At 46.9% G+C, this 15,968-nt stretch overlaps 1 protein-coding gene across 2 annotated transcripts in view; it reads left to right on the top strand.

The window, feature by feature from the left end:
* The window catches only part of PRKDC (protein kinase, DNA-activated, catalytic subunit), a 2,139,921-nt gene that overhangs the window by 359,571 nt on the left and 1,764,382 nt on the right, over nucleotides 1-15,968 (top strand). For both annotated transcript variants that reach the window (XM_069220133.1, XM_069220131.1), the window contains exons 22-23: nucleotides 1,016-1,122; nucleotides 2,479-2,569. In XM_069220133.1, coding sequence (XP_069076234.1) covers nucleotides 1,016-1,122; nucleotides 2,479-2,569 — 198 coding nt within the window. The remainder of the gene's footprint in view (nucleotides 1-1,015; nucleotides 1,123-2,478; nucleotides 2,570-15,968) is intronic.

Raw genomic sequence — 15,968 nt, 5'->3', positions numbered from 1 at the left:
CATGCAGCATGGACTGTCCATGGAGTGGTGTTGGAGATCCTGAGTTCAGTGGGATGGGTATGTGTGACATGGGAAGTTCTAATATTCAATCTGAGGCGTCCGATTCCATAGTCGTCTGCTTGTCTCCCTGTTTCACTTCCTATTGTCTTTTTCGTCGTCTTCGCTGTTCTTGTCGTCGGGTTGCCTCTGGACCAAGTACTCCTTCTGGTCACTTCCCACTGAACACTGGCCAGTGTCCTTCCTCTGGGTATGACGCTGAAGTTACTTTTTTTTCCTTTCTACATTCCATCTTTCTTTGCTAACATCTTCTTTCTTCTTACTGCCCGCCAACTTCTGTCTTCTTTCCCAATTGTCTTCTTTCTTAGTGCCTCCTGTTGTCTTTATTTCTTCTTCGCCACAAGCTGTCATGCCAGTAGGTTTTGCCTTTGTTTCTTCTTTCTATCTAACTGGATAAAAAATATTAGAAAAATGTTATAATGTTTGTTTTCATTTTGATAAACTATTAACGGAAAAAAGTGGAGACTTTCTTGGATGTTTATTGCTGGGGGACTGAGTGCAGTGAAATACTGAGTTATTCAAGAGGTTAACAAACATGACTATTTTTATTGTGGTTTCCTCATTACTACAACTTTCACTGGCACCGCCTTCTTTTGAATGACAAGTCTTGAGGGCAGTGTTGTGGAAATATCTACCTGGTAGAATTTTGCGTGCATACATTTTAAGCACGTAACTACTCTTCAAAAATGTCCTTTTATTTATTCCACAATACAGAACTTAGATCAGTGAGGTACTACTCCTTTTAGAGTACGTTTCTGACTTAAATGTACATAACAGCTGTGAATTGGGTCATAACCCAGCTCATTCACAAAAAAATTGTTTTTGTCCATTCAGAGAACCCTAGAATGCACCATGTATTTCAACTTCCTGTTTACATTCATTATCTAAGTTTCTATTGCATTGTGTATTCATTCTGTTTTAAAGGAAAACATTTAATTTACTGTTTATTTCATCCTAGATGAGCCCCTCAATGCTTGGGAAGCTATGCATCTCACAAAGGCATCACAGAAAGGATTTAACAGAATTTTGATACAAAAAATAAAAAAAGCAAAGACCTTGTCAGTGGTAAGCCAACTATTTTATTATGTTAAAAGTGGTCATCATATTTTTCCTGGAGTCTACTTAGACGTACTTTGTTAAAATCAGTTTTATTGATTTCATAGGAAGGCACATGAAAAAGACAGGATGCATTTATAAAATATCTTCAGGCGGAGCAATTGCAGCCACAAGTAACGGGTTTAATAGTCATTGTACATCTCCCACCCCTTGCTTCTAGGCTGGTTTATAACACTGTTGTTCCTTGAATGTGAACCATCCACCCCTTATTTTTAGTGGCATCTTCTAATCTTGTATATTTCTCTCTTGTCCCTATAAAGCAGTCTGTATTCTGTTACAATACCGCAAAACTGTCTGCCTGTAATTTCCCCCATTTATTTGTTATATCACTTCTGTCTGTCTCCTATGTCAATGTTACAGAGCATCTTCCTGTATTTTGGCAGTGAATGATACACGTATAACTAGTAATATTCTTCACTTCTTTGGTTCTACTATCCTTGATAGACTGCTTCCTTTGTTACACCAGAGCCTCCTTATCCTCACACATTCCCACCACGTCACTTTGACTTAATCTTTAATACTGTGTATGTGGTCTGGGTTGTGCTTTTTCATTATGTTGGTTTAACCAGTCATGGAGCACTGGTGTTTGATAAGTAACAAATAGACCTTTCAAATATATTTGTGTTGTATCTGGAATGATTGTTTGTGTAAAGCCAGAAAACGTACCTCCTGGATAGTGAAGAATTATATTTACTTGCTTATTTTTATAGAGTATATTTTGGTGTCACTATACCCTCTTTTTCTTTGATAACCTTCTTAGAATAGTATGGACACCTAGTTTTTCTAGGGCTGTTTTTAGGCACTTTATTAGTTGCCAGAAGCGTTCTTATGTCAGTAAAGGTTTTTGCCTAATTTGAAACAGAGTCTCTTAGCTATCTGAAAGAGTTGGGGGTTCTGCCTTTTTATAACCTAATCTTCATTGGGTCTGAATGTTGAGAGAACTAGTGTTCAAAGTGGCTGTGAAAGGATGACAGGGATGCGTTTGTATGTGGGTATATGTAAAGCTAAATACTTTGAGCTTGGGTGCCAAGGGGAATAGAAATAGATTCAGTCTGGATTATCATAGACCTCTTGGTGGCTGGTAAAGCAGGAAACTTTGACAGGTAGCCTGGATGTTGCATTGGGTGGACTGTGTAAAAGCTCTTGAAATGTGATACTGTTTTTCTTTTTCTCTGATGCAAAGTCTGTTGACGTTTTGAAAGTGGTAATTTTCCCATTGACTGCATCCCTGTTTACTGCTCTGTGTGTTATGAAGCAATACAAATGTATTATTATTATTATTATTATTATTTTTTTTAATTCTAGGAAGATGGTTCCTCCCTGGCAGAAGTAAGAGTTAGAGTTGTGCGTCTCCTTGGTTCTCTAGGAGGGCAGATTAACCGGAGCCTAGTTACTGGTAAGTTTCATCCTATTTACATCAGCACTTGAATTGTGTTCTACTCCTTAATGCTGTTTCATCTAATGGATACTGCTAACCACAGACTACTCAAATGTTGAGTTCCCCTCCGGTCTTCCTGGATCCAGAACTTCTCCAAAATTTGAACCGAACAGGTGGTGACGTCTGACTCAATGGCGACATCACGCTACCCCTCGAAGTGACGGCACAGAGCCATATATAGCTACCACCCCTACTCACTGGTGCACGCTTCTTTCTTTCCAAGCCCTTTGACGCGATCCAGAGCTCCACTCCAAAATAGCTCCCTTTACAACAGTTTGCTACAAAAAATATCTCTCCCAGAGACCACAGGATTAAAACTGTGTAGCGAATGCAGGAAGTGGAAAATTAGTCAGAGATTTGCACAATATCTGCCTGTGTTTTTTTTTTATTTTTTTTTTTTAGGTCTAAGTACTTGAAGCTCTGTGACCAGTGCTCCTCTTGGTACACCAAAAGGTTATCATGGATCAGGAGACAAAACTGTACATTTGGTCAGATCGTGCTCCAAGCCACAAACTTGCTCCCATTTGAAGTTGTGGAGTTGCTTTCGTTGCAGGTCCTGTTCCTGTTTCAAGTCACCATCATCATGTAAGTCTAAGTCTAGGGACAAAGCCCTCCAAAAAAAACAAAAGTCCAAGCAAACTCTTCTTAATCCAGTGGCTCCCTCTCCAAGGAGACAATGTGAAGTCTGCACTTGAGTGACCAGACTCTGCCCACCTTGTCCGGCAAAATCCATGTCACCTGACTGGTCCTGACATGCTTTGAGTTCCTTCGACTGTGGTTAACCCTGCACCCTTCAAGGAGGCCCTGCTGCAACGTTTGTAGATTATTCAAATTCCTTCTAGAGCACCTTTAGGCCCCATGGAACTGCATGGACCACTAGTCTTATTCCTGTTGGTGGAGCCTGTCCCAGCAGAGACTAACCTTGTCACAGACTAACCCAGTTTGGCTCCCTCCCTGCACTAACACTGGCCTATACCTGACCATCTCCACAACAGCCATACCAGTCCTGTCGGTGCCGGCCTTAGTTTCAGAGGCATTGACCTCTGTTTCAGTGGCACCTACTCTGGATCCAACCCAGACGCCAGTTTCGTATCCGAAGCGGACAGAGTCCCTTGCTCTGCTGATGACCAAAGTGCAACGCATGATTTGGGAGAATTTCAAGGCAGTTTCACTTTTTCTACAGCAGCACTCCCAGAGACCTGCTTGTTTCATTGGGCTTTGAAAGCGTCACACATGACAACCATCATCGTTATACTGATGCTTTCCTCTATTTAGATTTACAGAATTCCAGTGGACTCAGAACTTCCTCTGAGACGTAGGTGGACTTCTCACCAGGGTACTCTGCAGAGGAGAGTGCCTTTTTTGCAGTTCTTCAGAACTGTTGGAACTCCAGCTTCACAGTATAGATCAATATAAACTTGTTGGAAATCTTGCAACCTGGATGTTTTACTGAATAATCCCCTGCTGTCTTAACAAGCCTTTGACACAGTCAAGGATGGCAACCTGGTACAAGTCGAGCTTTACTCCTGCAATAAGTTTCTTTGTGGCTAGGTGTCAAATGCCTACCCTGGAAGTCCTGGATTTCTGGACCCAACAGCTGACTCCTTAGAGTTTGATTGTTCAGACTTCCACCAGCAAGGTAAACCCACAACGCATTCCCACTAAGGAATCAAAGCACATACATCTTTTTGAGAAAAGGTTTTACTAACCTGCCAGTCTTGCTTGAGGGCCCTGAACACTGTTTGCTGGGTGCTATATGCATGTCATTCCTGAGAAATTCTGAAATGCTCAAACAATTCAAGACAGACAGAACCCAAATAAGTATGTGCTGAGAACAGGTCTAGATAGTACGGCCTGTGTAGATCATGCTAAAAAAAACAGTGTGGTAATTATATATCATGCCTGGATGTACGCTACAGATTTTCTGAGAATGTGCAGGCTTCCATTATGGAAATGCAAGTCATCTCATGAAGGCGCGTCTGAGACCAAACTGATTCTGCTCTGAAACACTTCACAAATAGGTGTGCCACGGCCTGCTTCATAACCTTTCTATTCCCAGTTGCTAATTCTACCCATGATACTGGAAATTCAGAGGATACTTTCAGGGTCTTGCAAACCAAAGGTAACCCTGCCAAAAGTATTGAACAGCCTTTTCATGGTTCCAAAGATTGTTGTGCAAAGGAGTGGTCAGCAACAAGGGCATCAGTCCTGTCCTCGTTATTGCCTGCCATGAATACAACCAAGCAGCTTTGATTCCCCCTCCCCTTCAGCCGATAGGAGGCAGAACTTTTGTTACCTGTCTGGCTGGCGTACGCTTAGCTCAGAACACAAGGTGTTGCAGGTTGTTAAATACCATTACGCTCTCCCCTTTACATCTGCTGCTGCTTTTTCACATTTTTCGTCTGACATTGGTGTGTTTTGACTGCATCCTTGCCCATGAAGTTCAATCACTGCTGGCCAGTGGGGCTATTGAGAGAGTTCCTAAAGCAGAGATTGGCGGTGGGTAGTATTCATTGTACTTTTTGGTGCCCATAAAGAAGAGAAGTCTCCTGCCAATATTAGACCTTGGGTTTCTGAACACCCTTCTTCGGAAGGACAAGTTCAAGATGCAACCTTGGCCTAGGTGCTCGCTGCCTTGGATCCAGGGGAATAGATTTTGTCTTTGGTCTTATAGTGTGTACTTTTATTTACCTTTTTTGCAGATGTTATTTTCCGTTTGTGGTGGAGTTGGACCACTTTCACTTTACTAATCTGCCCTTCCGCCTTATCTCAGGTCCCTGCATGTTGATTAAAGTGATGCCTATGATTGCATCCCAGCTTTTCATGCCACGATACACGTATTTCAAATCTAGATGACTTGCTCTTGAAGGATTGCTGTAGGCCACCTATGGACATCGGTGTCACCTTGGAGTCTCCAGGGACGAACTGAAATCCCAGTTGTAGCCCACAGGTTTCTAAACCAAAAGGATTTCCTGCATTGGAGTGATCCTGGAACGTTTACTTGCAAGGCATTCCATTACCCACAGCATGTCCTGGACATTCAGGTTTTGATATCAATGTTTCAGGCTCACTCCTGGTTTCTGGCACAGAAGATTTTGAGACTTCTTGAATTCATGTATTCTAGTGGTCTTGTATGTTTGCTGGCACATATAGGATTCACATTGTATCCCCTGGCTGCAAAGGGTCTCAATACCGGTGTTGCTTCTCAGATACCATCTGTATTGTGGAAGAAGCTTCTCAACACCTTCAGTGGTCGCTGACAGAAGCCAACCTGTACTGAGTAGGTCATTCTTTCTATCTCACCCAGAGCTCCCATTAACAATGAATGCATTGTCTCTTGGCAGTTATCTGGGGAAGATGGAAGTCAGTGACCTTTGGTCTGCGGCGGAGCACAGCAGACATACCAGAATAATCCTTGAAGCTTGGTTACATATTGTTGGCCCTAAAGGTCTTTTGTTGAGTAAACTACAACTCCGGCGTAGAGTTTTTAAGGCTTGCTTTCCCTTCCATTGATGACCTTGCTTTAATGCACCAACCCTGAATGTGAAAGGCAGGTTATTGTAGCCCCGCAGAACCCCACCCCATACTTCAGTTGTTAAAGTGGAATCATTCCTTTTGGGTTACTAACAATCCCTAAGCCAGAATACGGGCATAGTGGTAGTGAAAACAAAGCTATTTTGCTCTTCACAATATCACAAACGCAAATGTTACTGAGAAGCATGGACACTTAACTAAAAGCATTTATTGCAGTATGGTGAACCTGTATCTTAACACATCTAAAATAACGACACAGAATATCATAAAAACGGCAAATAGGCCTGGTGTGAACAACAATAATATAATGAACATTTCTAACATAATTAAAATGTCATAAAAAACGTTAACACCCTAAACCCGACATCTATGCGCTACACTTAGGAGAGCAAAGACAGTAGAACTTGCAATCTGGACTTTCTTAGTGAGGTACAAGGCTCTACATGCTTTGTTGACAGCAAAAAGCTGTGGTTATCAGAGTTGTGAAGGCAGTGTACCCTGCAAAAGGTAATAAAAGCACGCCACCGCAGCATCCTTTCTCCTGTGCTCAGCATATTAGCCGCATCAGCTGCGATGTAGCGTATTCTTGCTGCGCTGGCTCCACTCAAGACAGTCTTTTGCAATAGCTTGTGCAATAATCTGGGCAAAGAATCTCTCCTGACAAGGTCAAGTGGCAGTCATATCGCTTGTCAAGGACTGGAAATTCCGACATAAGTTCAGGAATTTCTGACACAGATTATTTGCATCAAGGTGTGTGTCCCAGACATTTCCTGATCATATAAAGAAAATGAACAACAGTTCAGACTATATTGTTTTAACTACTCACCTGTTTGTTCTTATTTTACCTTGACATTGTGATAAGATGCTTGTCTCAGCCTGATGTTGCATCAGATCTTTTATCTGTTATTGTCAGAATGACTTGACACTTTCAAAGTTCTTGGAAAGATAAAGTCAGATGACATCTTTAACATTGGCAGACATTCATTCTGCAGAAATAGAGAAGGTGGAGACTCTGTTTCCCTAAAGTGGAGTCAAGGCCTACCCAAGATGGAGTTGGAATTGGTCACTTTCTCCCATCCATCATGGGGAAGCCGTCCAAATCCTGTGTATAAGACAAACACTATGTGGTATTGCACCAAGCAGGGTGGTGTGAGGCCGTAGACTCTGTGCCAGGAGATGAGACTTCTGGCAATGGCTCAACGTTTATGGGACCTTACGGACTACCAGTCATCTAATGGGCTCTGTCAGTAGCAGGGCAGACGAGCTCTGCAGACCATGCCTGATGGACCATTAAGGGTGCCTGCTCCCAGGTGGTCCAAGGCGTCTTTGCTCACTGGAATATGCCTTGGGTAGATTCTTTTTTCTTTCACCATAAAGGGTGTTAGACCTGACAGCCTTAGGGTAGTCACCCCTAACTTTTTGCCTGCCTCCCTCCATTTTTTTGGACACTGTTTTTGCTGGTTTATAGACTCTGCGCACTTTACCACTGCTAACCAGTGCTAAAGTGCATATGCTCTCTCCCTTAAAACATGGTAACCTGGAATCCTACCTGATTGGACTATTAATTTACTTATAAGTCCCTAGTAAGGTGCACTTTATGTGCATAGGGCTGGTAAATTAAATGCTACTAGTGGGCCTGCAGCACTGGTTGTGCCACCCACTTAAGTAGCCCCTTTTTCCTTGTCTCAGGCCTGCCATTGCAAGGCCTGTGTGTGCAGTTTCACTGCCACCTCGACTTGGCATTTAAAAGTACTTGCCAAGCCTAGAACTCCCCTTTTTCTACATATAAGTCACCCTTAAGGTGTGCCCTAGGTAACCCCTAGGGCAGGGTGCTGTGTAGGTAAAAGGCAGGACCTGTACCTGTGTAGTTATATGTCCTGGTAGTGTAAAACTCCTAAATTCGTTTTCACACTACTGAGAGGCCTGCTCCCTTCATAGGCTAACATTAGGGCTGCCCTCATACACTGTTGAAGTGGCAGCTGCTGATCTGAAAGGAGCAGGGAGGTCATATTTAGTATGGCCAGAATGGTAATACAAAGTCCTACTGACTGGTGAAGTCGGATTTAATATTACTATTCTAGAAATGCCACTTTTAGAAAGTGAGCATTTCTTTGCACTTAAATCCTTCTGTGCCTTACAATCCACGTCTGGCTGGGCTTGGTTGACAGCTCCTTGTGCATTCACTCAGACACACCCCAAACACAGGGTACTCAGCCTCACTTGCATACATCTGCATTTTGAATGGGTCTTCCTGGGCTGGGAGGGTGGAGGGTCTGCTCTCACACAAAGGACTGCCACACCCCCTACTGGGACCCTGGCAGACAGGAGTAAACTGAAAGGGGACCTGGTGCACTTCTTAGCCACTCTTTGAAGTCTCCCCCACTTCAAAGGCACATTTGGGTATAAAACAGGGCCTCTGCCCTACCTCATCAGACACTTGCTGGAGAAGAAACCCGAACCAGAAACTACATCCTGTCAAGAAGAACTGCCTGGCTGCTCAAAGGACTCACCTGTCTGCTTTCTACAAAGGACTGCTGTCTTGCTGTTGCCCTGCTGCCTTGCTGAACTCTTGTCTGGCTGTGAAAGTGCTCTCCAAGGGCTTGGATAGAGCTTGCCTCCAGTTCCTTGAAGTCTCAGGACCAAAAAGACTTCTCCCTTTCACTTGGACGCTCCGTGCGCCGAAAATTTCGACGCACAGCTTGTTTCGCGGCGAGAAAAACGCCGCACACCGACGCTGATCGACGCGACGCCCTCGGGACGATCGAGACTTCGACGCACACCCTCGCAAGGACAAAGCCGCCCGACTTTCCAGGAGAAATCGACGCAACGCCTACCGTGAGCATGAAACTTTGACGCACGGCCTCGCAAGGACAACGCCGCCCGACTCCCAAGGAGAAATCGACGCGACGCCTGCCGTGAGACCAAACTTCCGACGCACGGCCTCGCAAGGACAACGCCGCCCGACTTCCAAGAAGAAATCGACGCGACGCCTACCGTGAGATCGAAACTTCGACGCGCAGCCCCGCAGAACGACGCGCAGCCGGAAAACAAGCAGGAGAATCCACGCACAGACCCGGGACATCTGGTAATCCCCGCGATCCACGAAAAGAGACTGTCTGCGCGCCGGAAAACGACGCCCGACTTCCCCGCGTGGAAAAGAACGACGCAAGTCTTTGTGTGCTGAGGAGAAATCAACGCACACACCCTTTTTCCACGCATCTCTCCACCTGTGGCTCTCTGAGGAGATTTTCCACCAGAAACCAGGTACTTTGTGCTTGAAAGACACTTTATTGCATTCTAAAGACTTAAGACACTTTATATCACTTCCCTGTGATATTTCTACAATTTTCCATTGCAACTTTATTCTTTTTGACCTACAATTATCCTGATAAATATTCTATATTTTTCTAAACACTGTGTGGTGTATTTTTGTGGTGCTATATGGTGGTATTGTATGATTTATTGCACAAATACTTTACACATTGCCTTCTAAGTTAAGCCTGACTGCTCGTGCCAAGCTACCAGAGGGTGGGCACAGGATAATCTTGGATAGTGTGTGACTTACCCTGACTAGAGTGAGGGTTTTTGCTTGGACAGAGGGTAACCTGACTGCCAACCAAAAACCCAATTTCTAACATTGGTGATCAGCGGTGAGGATAGGACTTGTATTTGTGCAGTGACATACAGTAGCTAAGTATCTCACTACCTACCCACAGTTGAAGGTCAACTTGGTTTTTATCTCTTTTTGAAAATCCGTTTTTTCCTGACAATTTTCAAAAACTAAATCCTCACTCAACATGTCTCTGACTGGGTCTCAGACAGGGGACTTTGACCTAGTCCAGTTGGATACATACACGGTCAAACAACTAAGAGGATTCTGCAGGGCATTAAGGGTACCCACCCAAGGGGACTCCAGAAAGGAGGACTTTCAAGTGGCGCTGAGGGCCTGGGCAGAAGCCCATTTAGAGGATGATGAGGAAGAGGAGCCAGAAAATGGCCCCTCAGAAGGATTTTCACTATCTATGGATGGTGTTACCACTGCAATTGTGCACCCTTCCAGACCAGGGAGCAGTGTCTCCATGCAAAGCCTGACCGCAGAGGAAAGGAGAGAGGAAAGGGAGTTCCAATTGCAAATGGCAAAACTGAAAATTGAGGCGCAACAGGAGGAGAGGAGGGCAGAAAGAGAAGCCAAACAAGCTGAGGCTGAAAGAGCAGCCAAACAGATTGAAGCTGAAAGGACAGCCAAACAGATTCAAGCAGAAGCTGAAAGGGCAGCCAAACAAGCAGAAGCTGAAAGGGCAGCCAAACAAGCAGAAGCTGAAAGAGCAGCCAAACAAGTGGAAGCTGAAAGAGCTTTGGCTGAAAAGAAACTATTGTTGGCTCATGAACTGAGTCTCAAGGAGCTGGAGATCAAGGCAAGACAGTCTGAATCCAGCAATAATGGTGGCAGCATACAGACAGGACCTGCTGGAGAAAAGAAGGTTCGTATACCCAAAAATGTGGTGCCCAGTTTTGTGGTGGGAGATGACATAGTGCAACTTCATAAGCAGCTAACCATTTATCTAAGGGCTCATGAGGTTCCTGAAGGGCAATGGGGGGTAGCTATGTGGGGTTATGTGCCGCCATTGGGGAGGGACACACTTCTCACATTGGATCCACCGGATCAAAACACATACCCACTCCAGAAAGCCACTTTACTTGCCAAGTTTGGGCTGACCCCTGAGGGATACCGTCAGAGGTTCAGGGACAGCACCAAACAAACCACACAAACATGGGTAGATTTCTTTGATTTCTCTAGTAAGGCACTGAATGGATGGGTGCGGGGCAACAAAGTAGCAGATTATAAAGGTTTATATGACTTGATCCTGAGAGAGCATATGCTTAATGTTACTTATACAGATTTGCGCCAGCACCTAGTGGATAGTAAGCTGACTGATCCCAGGAAGCTTGCTGAGGAGGCGGACCTCTGGGTTAGCACCAGAGTGTCCAAAAAGGTACCTGGGGGGGACTCCCACAAAGGTGGTCAGGGTTCCCAACAGAAGAAAGAGGGGGGAGATAAACTTACAGATAAGGAACTCTCTAAAGGCCCCCAAAAGAATTCCCAGGGAGGGGGTGGCAACCCTTCCTTTTCCAAATTTGGGAAAAAGCCAGGGACATTTGACAGGTCAGGAAAATCTAGCCCCAAATGCATGGAGTGTTACCAATATGGTCACTACAAAGGCGATCCACAGTGCCCCAAGAGGGCACCGTCCACTACCGGACAGGCACCTGGGTTGACTAGTGTAGCACTCGGGGGGGAGATGGACCCAACTAGCTTTGGGGAGCAGGTAGAGATTTCCCTAGTGTCCCTGGGAGAAGGAGAAATGGTGCCCAAGGCCCACATGCCCAGAAATACTTCCAAGTACCGGCAGTGGGTCACCATTGATGGGCAGAGGGTGGAGGCTCTGCGTGACACAGGAGCCAGTATGACTACTATCAAGAGTCAGCTGGTGTCAGCAGAGCAGATAGTACCTAATACATTCCACCAGGTCAGAGTCGCTGACAATCGCGAGAGTCACCTACCGGTGGCTCTGGTTCCCTTTGAGTGGGGGGGGGTCTCTGGTACTCTGAAAGTAGCTGTGAGTCCTGCCATGCCTGTAGATTGTCTGTTAGGCAATGACCTTGAGCACACTGCTTGGAAAGAAGTGGAGCTCAGGTCTCACCTGGAGATGTTAGGGTTACCTGAGTGGGTCTGCATGACCACACGGTCCATGGCTGACCGAGAGGGAAGTCAAGGTCATCTGGAGCCTGGAACGATGGCCCAGAGAGCTGCCAGGAGGAGGGACCAGGGGTGCGGGAAACTGGCCCCCGCTGTTCCCACAGTGGCTGACGGGGCTCCTGAGGGAGGAGGCTTCCGAGCCAACTGGGGAAGACATCGCCGCCCTAGGTGACTTACCTGAGCTTGCTGGCTGGCAAGTTGAGGGTGGACCCACCAGGGAGGAATTCTGCAAGGCGCAGAAAGAATGTCCCACTCTAGAAGGTTTGAGGAAACAAGCCTCAAACCAGGCAGCTGGCGACGCCTCTGGCGATCACCACCTATATTGGGAGAATGATCTCCTCTACAGTGAGCCTAAGGTTCCGGGCTTTGGGGCAGCACGTATGCTGGTGGTCCCCCAATGTTACCGAACCTTCCTACTGGGTCTGGCTCACGACATTCCCCTGGCAGGACATTTGGGGCAGGGCAAGACCTTTAACAGGCTTGTCACCCACTTTTATTGGCCCAAAATGAGGACACACTCAGACAAGTTCTGCAGATCCTGTCCTACCTGCCAGGCCAGTGGTAAAGCAGGAAAAAGGGTTAAAACCCCCCTGATTCCACTTCCTGTCGTTGGCACCCCCTTTGAAAGGGTGGGCATCGACATTGTTGGTCCCTTGGACCCCAAAACTGCCTTAGGCAACAGGTTCATCCTGGTTTTGGTGGACCATGCCACCCGTTACCCAGAGGCAATCCCTCTAAAGACAGTAACTGCACCGGTGGTGGCCAGAACCCTGATGGGGATATTTACCCGTGTGGGATTCCCCAAGGAAATAGTGTCTGACAGAGGCACTAACTTCATGTCTGCATACATGAAGTCTCTGTGGGATGCGTGTGGTGTAACTTACAAGTTCACCACACCCTATCACCCCCAGACGAACGGTCTTGTGGAGAGATTCAACAAGACCCTGAAAGGCATGATTGGTGGCCTCCCTGAGGCCATGAGGCGTAAGTGGGACGTCCTCTTACCATGCCTTCTCTTTGCTTACAGAGAGGTCCCCCAGAGAGGGGTAGGGTTCAGTCCCTTTGAACTTCTCTATGGGTACCCTGTCAGGGGACCCTTAAGCATTGTCCAGGAGGGATTGGAGAAAGCTCCAAAGACACCCCCTCAGGATGTGGTCAGCTATATGTTGGCCCTCCGCAACCAGATGACCCGCTTCTGGAAAGAAGCCCAAGATAACCTTAAGGCCAGTCAAGAGGTGATGAAACAATGGTATGACCAGAAGGCCACCCTGGTAGAGTTTCAACCTGGAGACAAAGTGTGGGTAATGGAGCCAGTAGAGCCCAGAGCTCTCCAGGACCGCTGGTCTGGCCCATTTGAAATAAAGGAGCGGAAAGGGGAGGCCACTTACCTAGTGGACCTCAAAACCCCTAGGAATCCCCTAAGGGTGCTCCATGTGAACCGACTAAAAGCTCATTTTGAGAGGTCGGAGATCAACATGCTTCTGGTCACAGATGAAGGAACGGAAGAGGAGAGTGAACCTCTCCCCGACCTCCTCTCTGCCCAAGAAGGTGATGGGTCAGTAAGCGGGGTCATTCTGTCTGACTCCCTGACTCTAAATCAGAAAGGAGACTGTTATGAGCTGTTGGAGCAGTTCTCCCCCCTGTTCTCCCTTACTCCTGGGCTGACCCACCTCTGTGTTCATGATATTGACACCGGTGACAGTCTCCCTGTGAAAAACAAAATTTACAGGTTGTCGGATAAGGTGAAGGCCAGCATCAAGGAGGAGGTCTCCAAGATGTTGACTCTAGGGGTCATTGAGAAATCCAGTAGTCCCTGGGCCAGCCCAGTGGTATTGGTCCCTAAGGCTACTGCCCCAGGTGCGAAGCCAGAACTCCGGTTCTGTGTGGACTACCGGGGTCTCAACTCAGTCACACGGACTGATGCTCACCCCATCCCCCGAGCTGATGAGCTCGTGGACAGGCTAGGCGCTGCCAAGTTCCTGAGTACGTTTGATCTTACTTCAGGGTACTGGCAGATCGGCCTAACTGAGGGGGCCAAGGAAAGATCCGCATTTTCAACCCCGGATGGCCATTACCAGTTCCGGGTGATGCCGTTTGGGTTGAAAAATGCCCCCGCTACCTTCCAACGGTTGGTTAACGGGGTCCTAGCTGGCAAGGATGCCTTCTGTGCAGCCTACCTGGATGACATAGCTGTCTACAGTTCCAGCTGGGAGGAACACCTGCTTCACCTCAAGGAGGTGCTTCAGGCCCTGCAACAGGCAGGCCTGACCATCAAGGCCAGTAAGTGCCAGATTGGGCAGGGTTCCGTGGTGTACTTAGGACACCTAGTGGGTGGTGGCAAGGTGCAGCCACTCCAGGCCAAGATTGAAACTATCAAGGCCTGGCAACCACCCCGAACACAGACGGAGGTGAGAGCCTTTCTAGGCCTCACAGGATACTACCGCCGATTTGTCAAGGGCTATGGTACCATTGTAACACCCTTGACAGAACTCACTTCCAAAAAGCAACCTAAGTTGGTGAATTGGACAGAGGCTTGTCAGAAAGCCTTTGACGCCCTGAAGGAAGCCATGTGCACGGCCCCCGTACTCATGGCCCCTGACTACTCCCAGGAATTTATCGTGCAGACAGACGCTTCAGAGCATGGCATAGGGGCAGTCCTAGCACAGCTGAATGAGGAGGGCAGAGATCAACCAGTAGTCTTTATTAGCCGAAGGCTATTACCACGGGAACAGAGGTGGAGTGCTATTGAACGAGAAGCTTTTGCTGTGGTCTGGGCACTGAAGAAGCTAAGACCCTACCTGTTTGGGACTCACTTCCTGGTTCAGACAGACCACAGGCCCCTCAGATGGCTCATGCAGATGAGGGGTGAGAATCCAAAACTCTTGAGGTGGTCCATTTCCCTACAGGGGATGGACTTTACGGTGGAACATCGCCCAGGGGTTGACCACGCCAATGCTGATGGTCTCTCCAGGTACTTCCGCCTTAGCGATGAGAGCTCCCAGGAGGTCGGGTAGCTCTCCCCACTTTCAGCTGGGGGGGACACATGTTAGACCTGAAAGCCTTAGGGTAGTCACCCCTAACTTTTTGCCTGCCTCCCTCCATTTTTTTGGACACTGTTTTTGCTGGTTTATAGACTCTGCGCACTTTACCACTGCTAACCAGTGCTAAAGTGCATATGCTCTCTCCCTTAAAACATGGTAACCTGGAATCCTACCTGATTGGACTATTAATTTACTTATAAGTCCCTAGTAAGGTGCACTTTATGTGCATAGGGCTGGTAAATTAAATGCTACTAGTGGGCCTGCAGCACTGGTTGTGCCACCCACTTAAGTAGCCCCTTTTTCCTTGTCCCAGGCCTGCCATTGCAAGGCCTGTGTGTGCAGTTTCACTGCCACCTCGACTTGGCATTTAAAAGTACTTGCCAAGCCTAGAACTCCCCTTTTTCTACATATGTCACCCTTAAGGTGTGCCCTAGGTAACCCCTAGGGCAGGGTGCTGTGTAGGTAAAAGGCAGGACCTGTACCTGTGTAGTTATATGTCCTGGTAGTGCAAAACTCCTAAATTCGTTTTCACACTACTGAGAGGCCTGCTCCCTTCATAGGCTAACATTAGGGCTGCCCTCATACACTGTTGAAGTGGCAGCTGCTGATCTGAAAGGAGCAGGGAGGTCATATTTAGTATGGCCAGAATGGTAATACAAAGTCCTACTGACTGGTGAAGTCGGATTTAATATTACTATTCTAGAAATGCCACTTTTAGAAAGTGAGCATTTCTTTGCACTTAAATCCTTCTGTGCCTTACAATCCACGTCTGGCTGGGCTTGGTTGACAGCTCCTTGTGCATTCACTCAGACACACCCCAAACACAGGGTACTCAGCCTCACTTGCATACATCTGCATTTTGAATGGGTCTTCCTGGGCTGGGAGGGTGGAGGGTCTGCTCTCACACAAAGGACTGCCACACCCCCTACTGGGACCCTGGCAGACAGGAGTAAACTGAAAGGGGACCTGGTGCACTTCTTAGCCACTCTTTGAAGTCTCCCCCACTTCAAAGGCACATTTGGGT

Source organism: Pleurodeles waltl, chromosome 2_2 (genome assembly GCF_031143425.1).
Source record: "Pleurodeles waltl isolate 20211129_DDA chromosome 2_2, aPleWal1.hap1.20221129, whole genome shotgun sequence".
Lineage (NCBI taxonomy): Eukaryota > Metazoa > Chordata > Amphibia > Caudata > Salamandridae > Pleurodeles > Pleurodeles waltl.
Note: the sequence above shows the minus strand (reverse complement) of the source record. Positions and strands in the feature narration are given on the sequence as shown.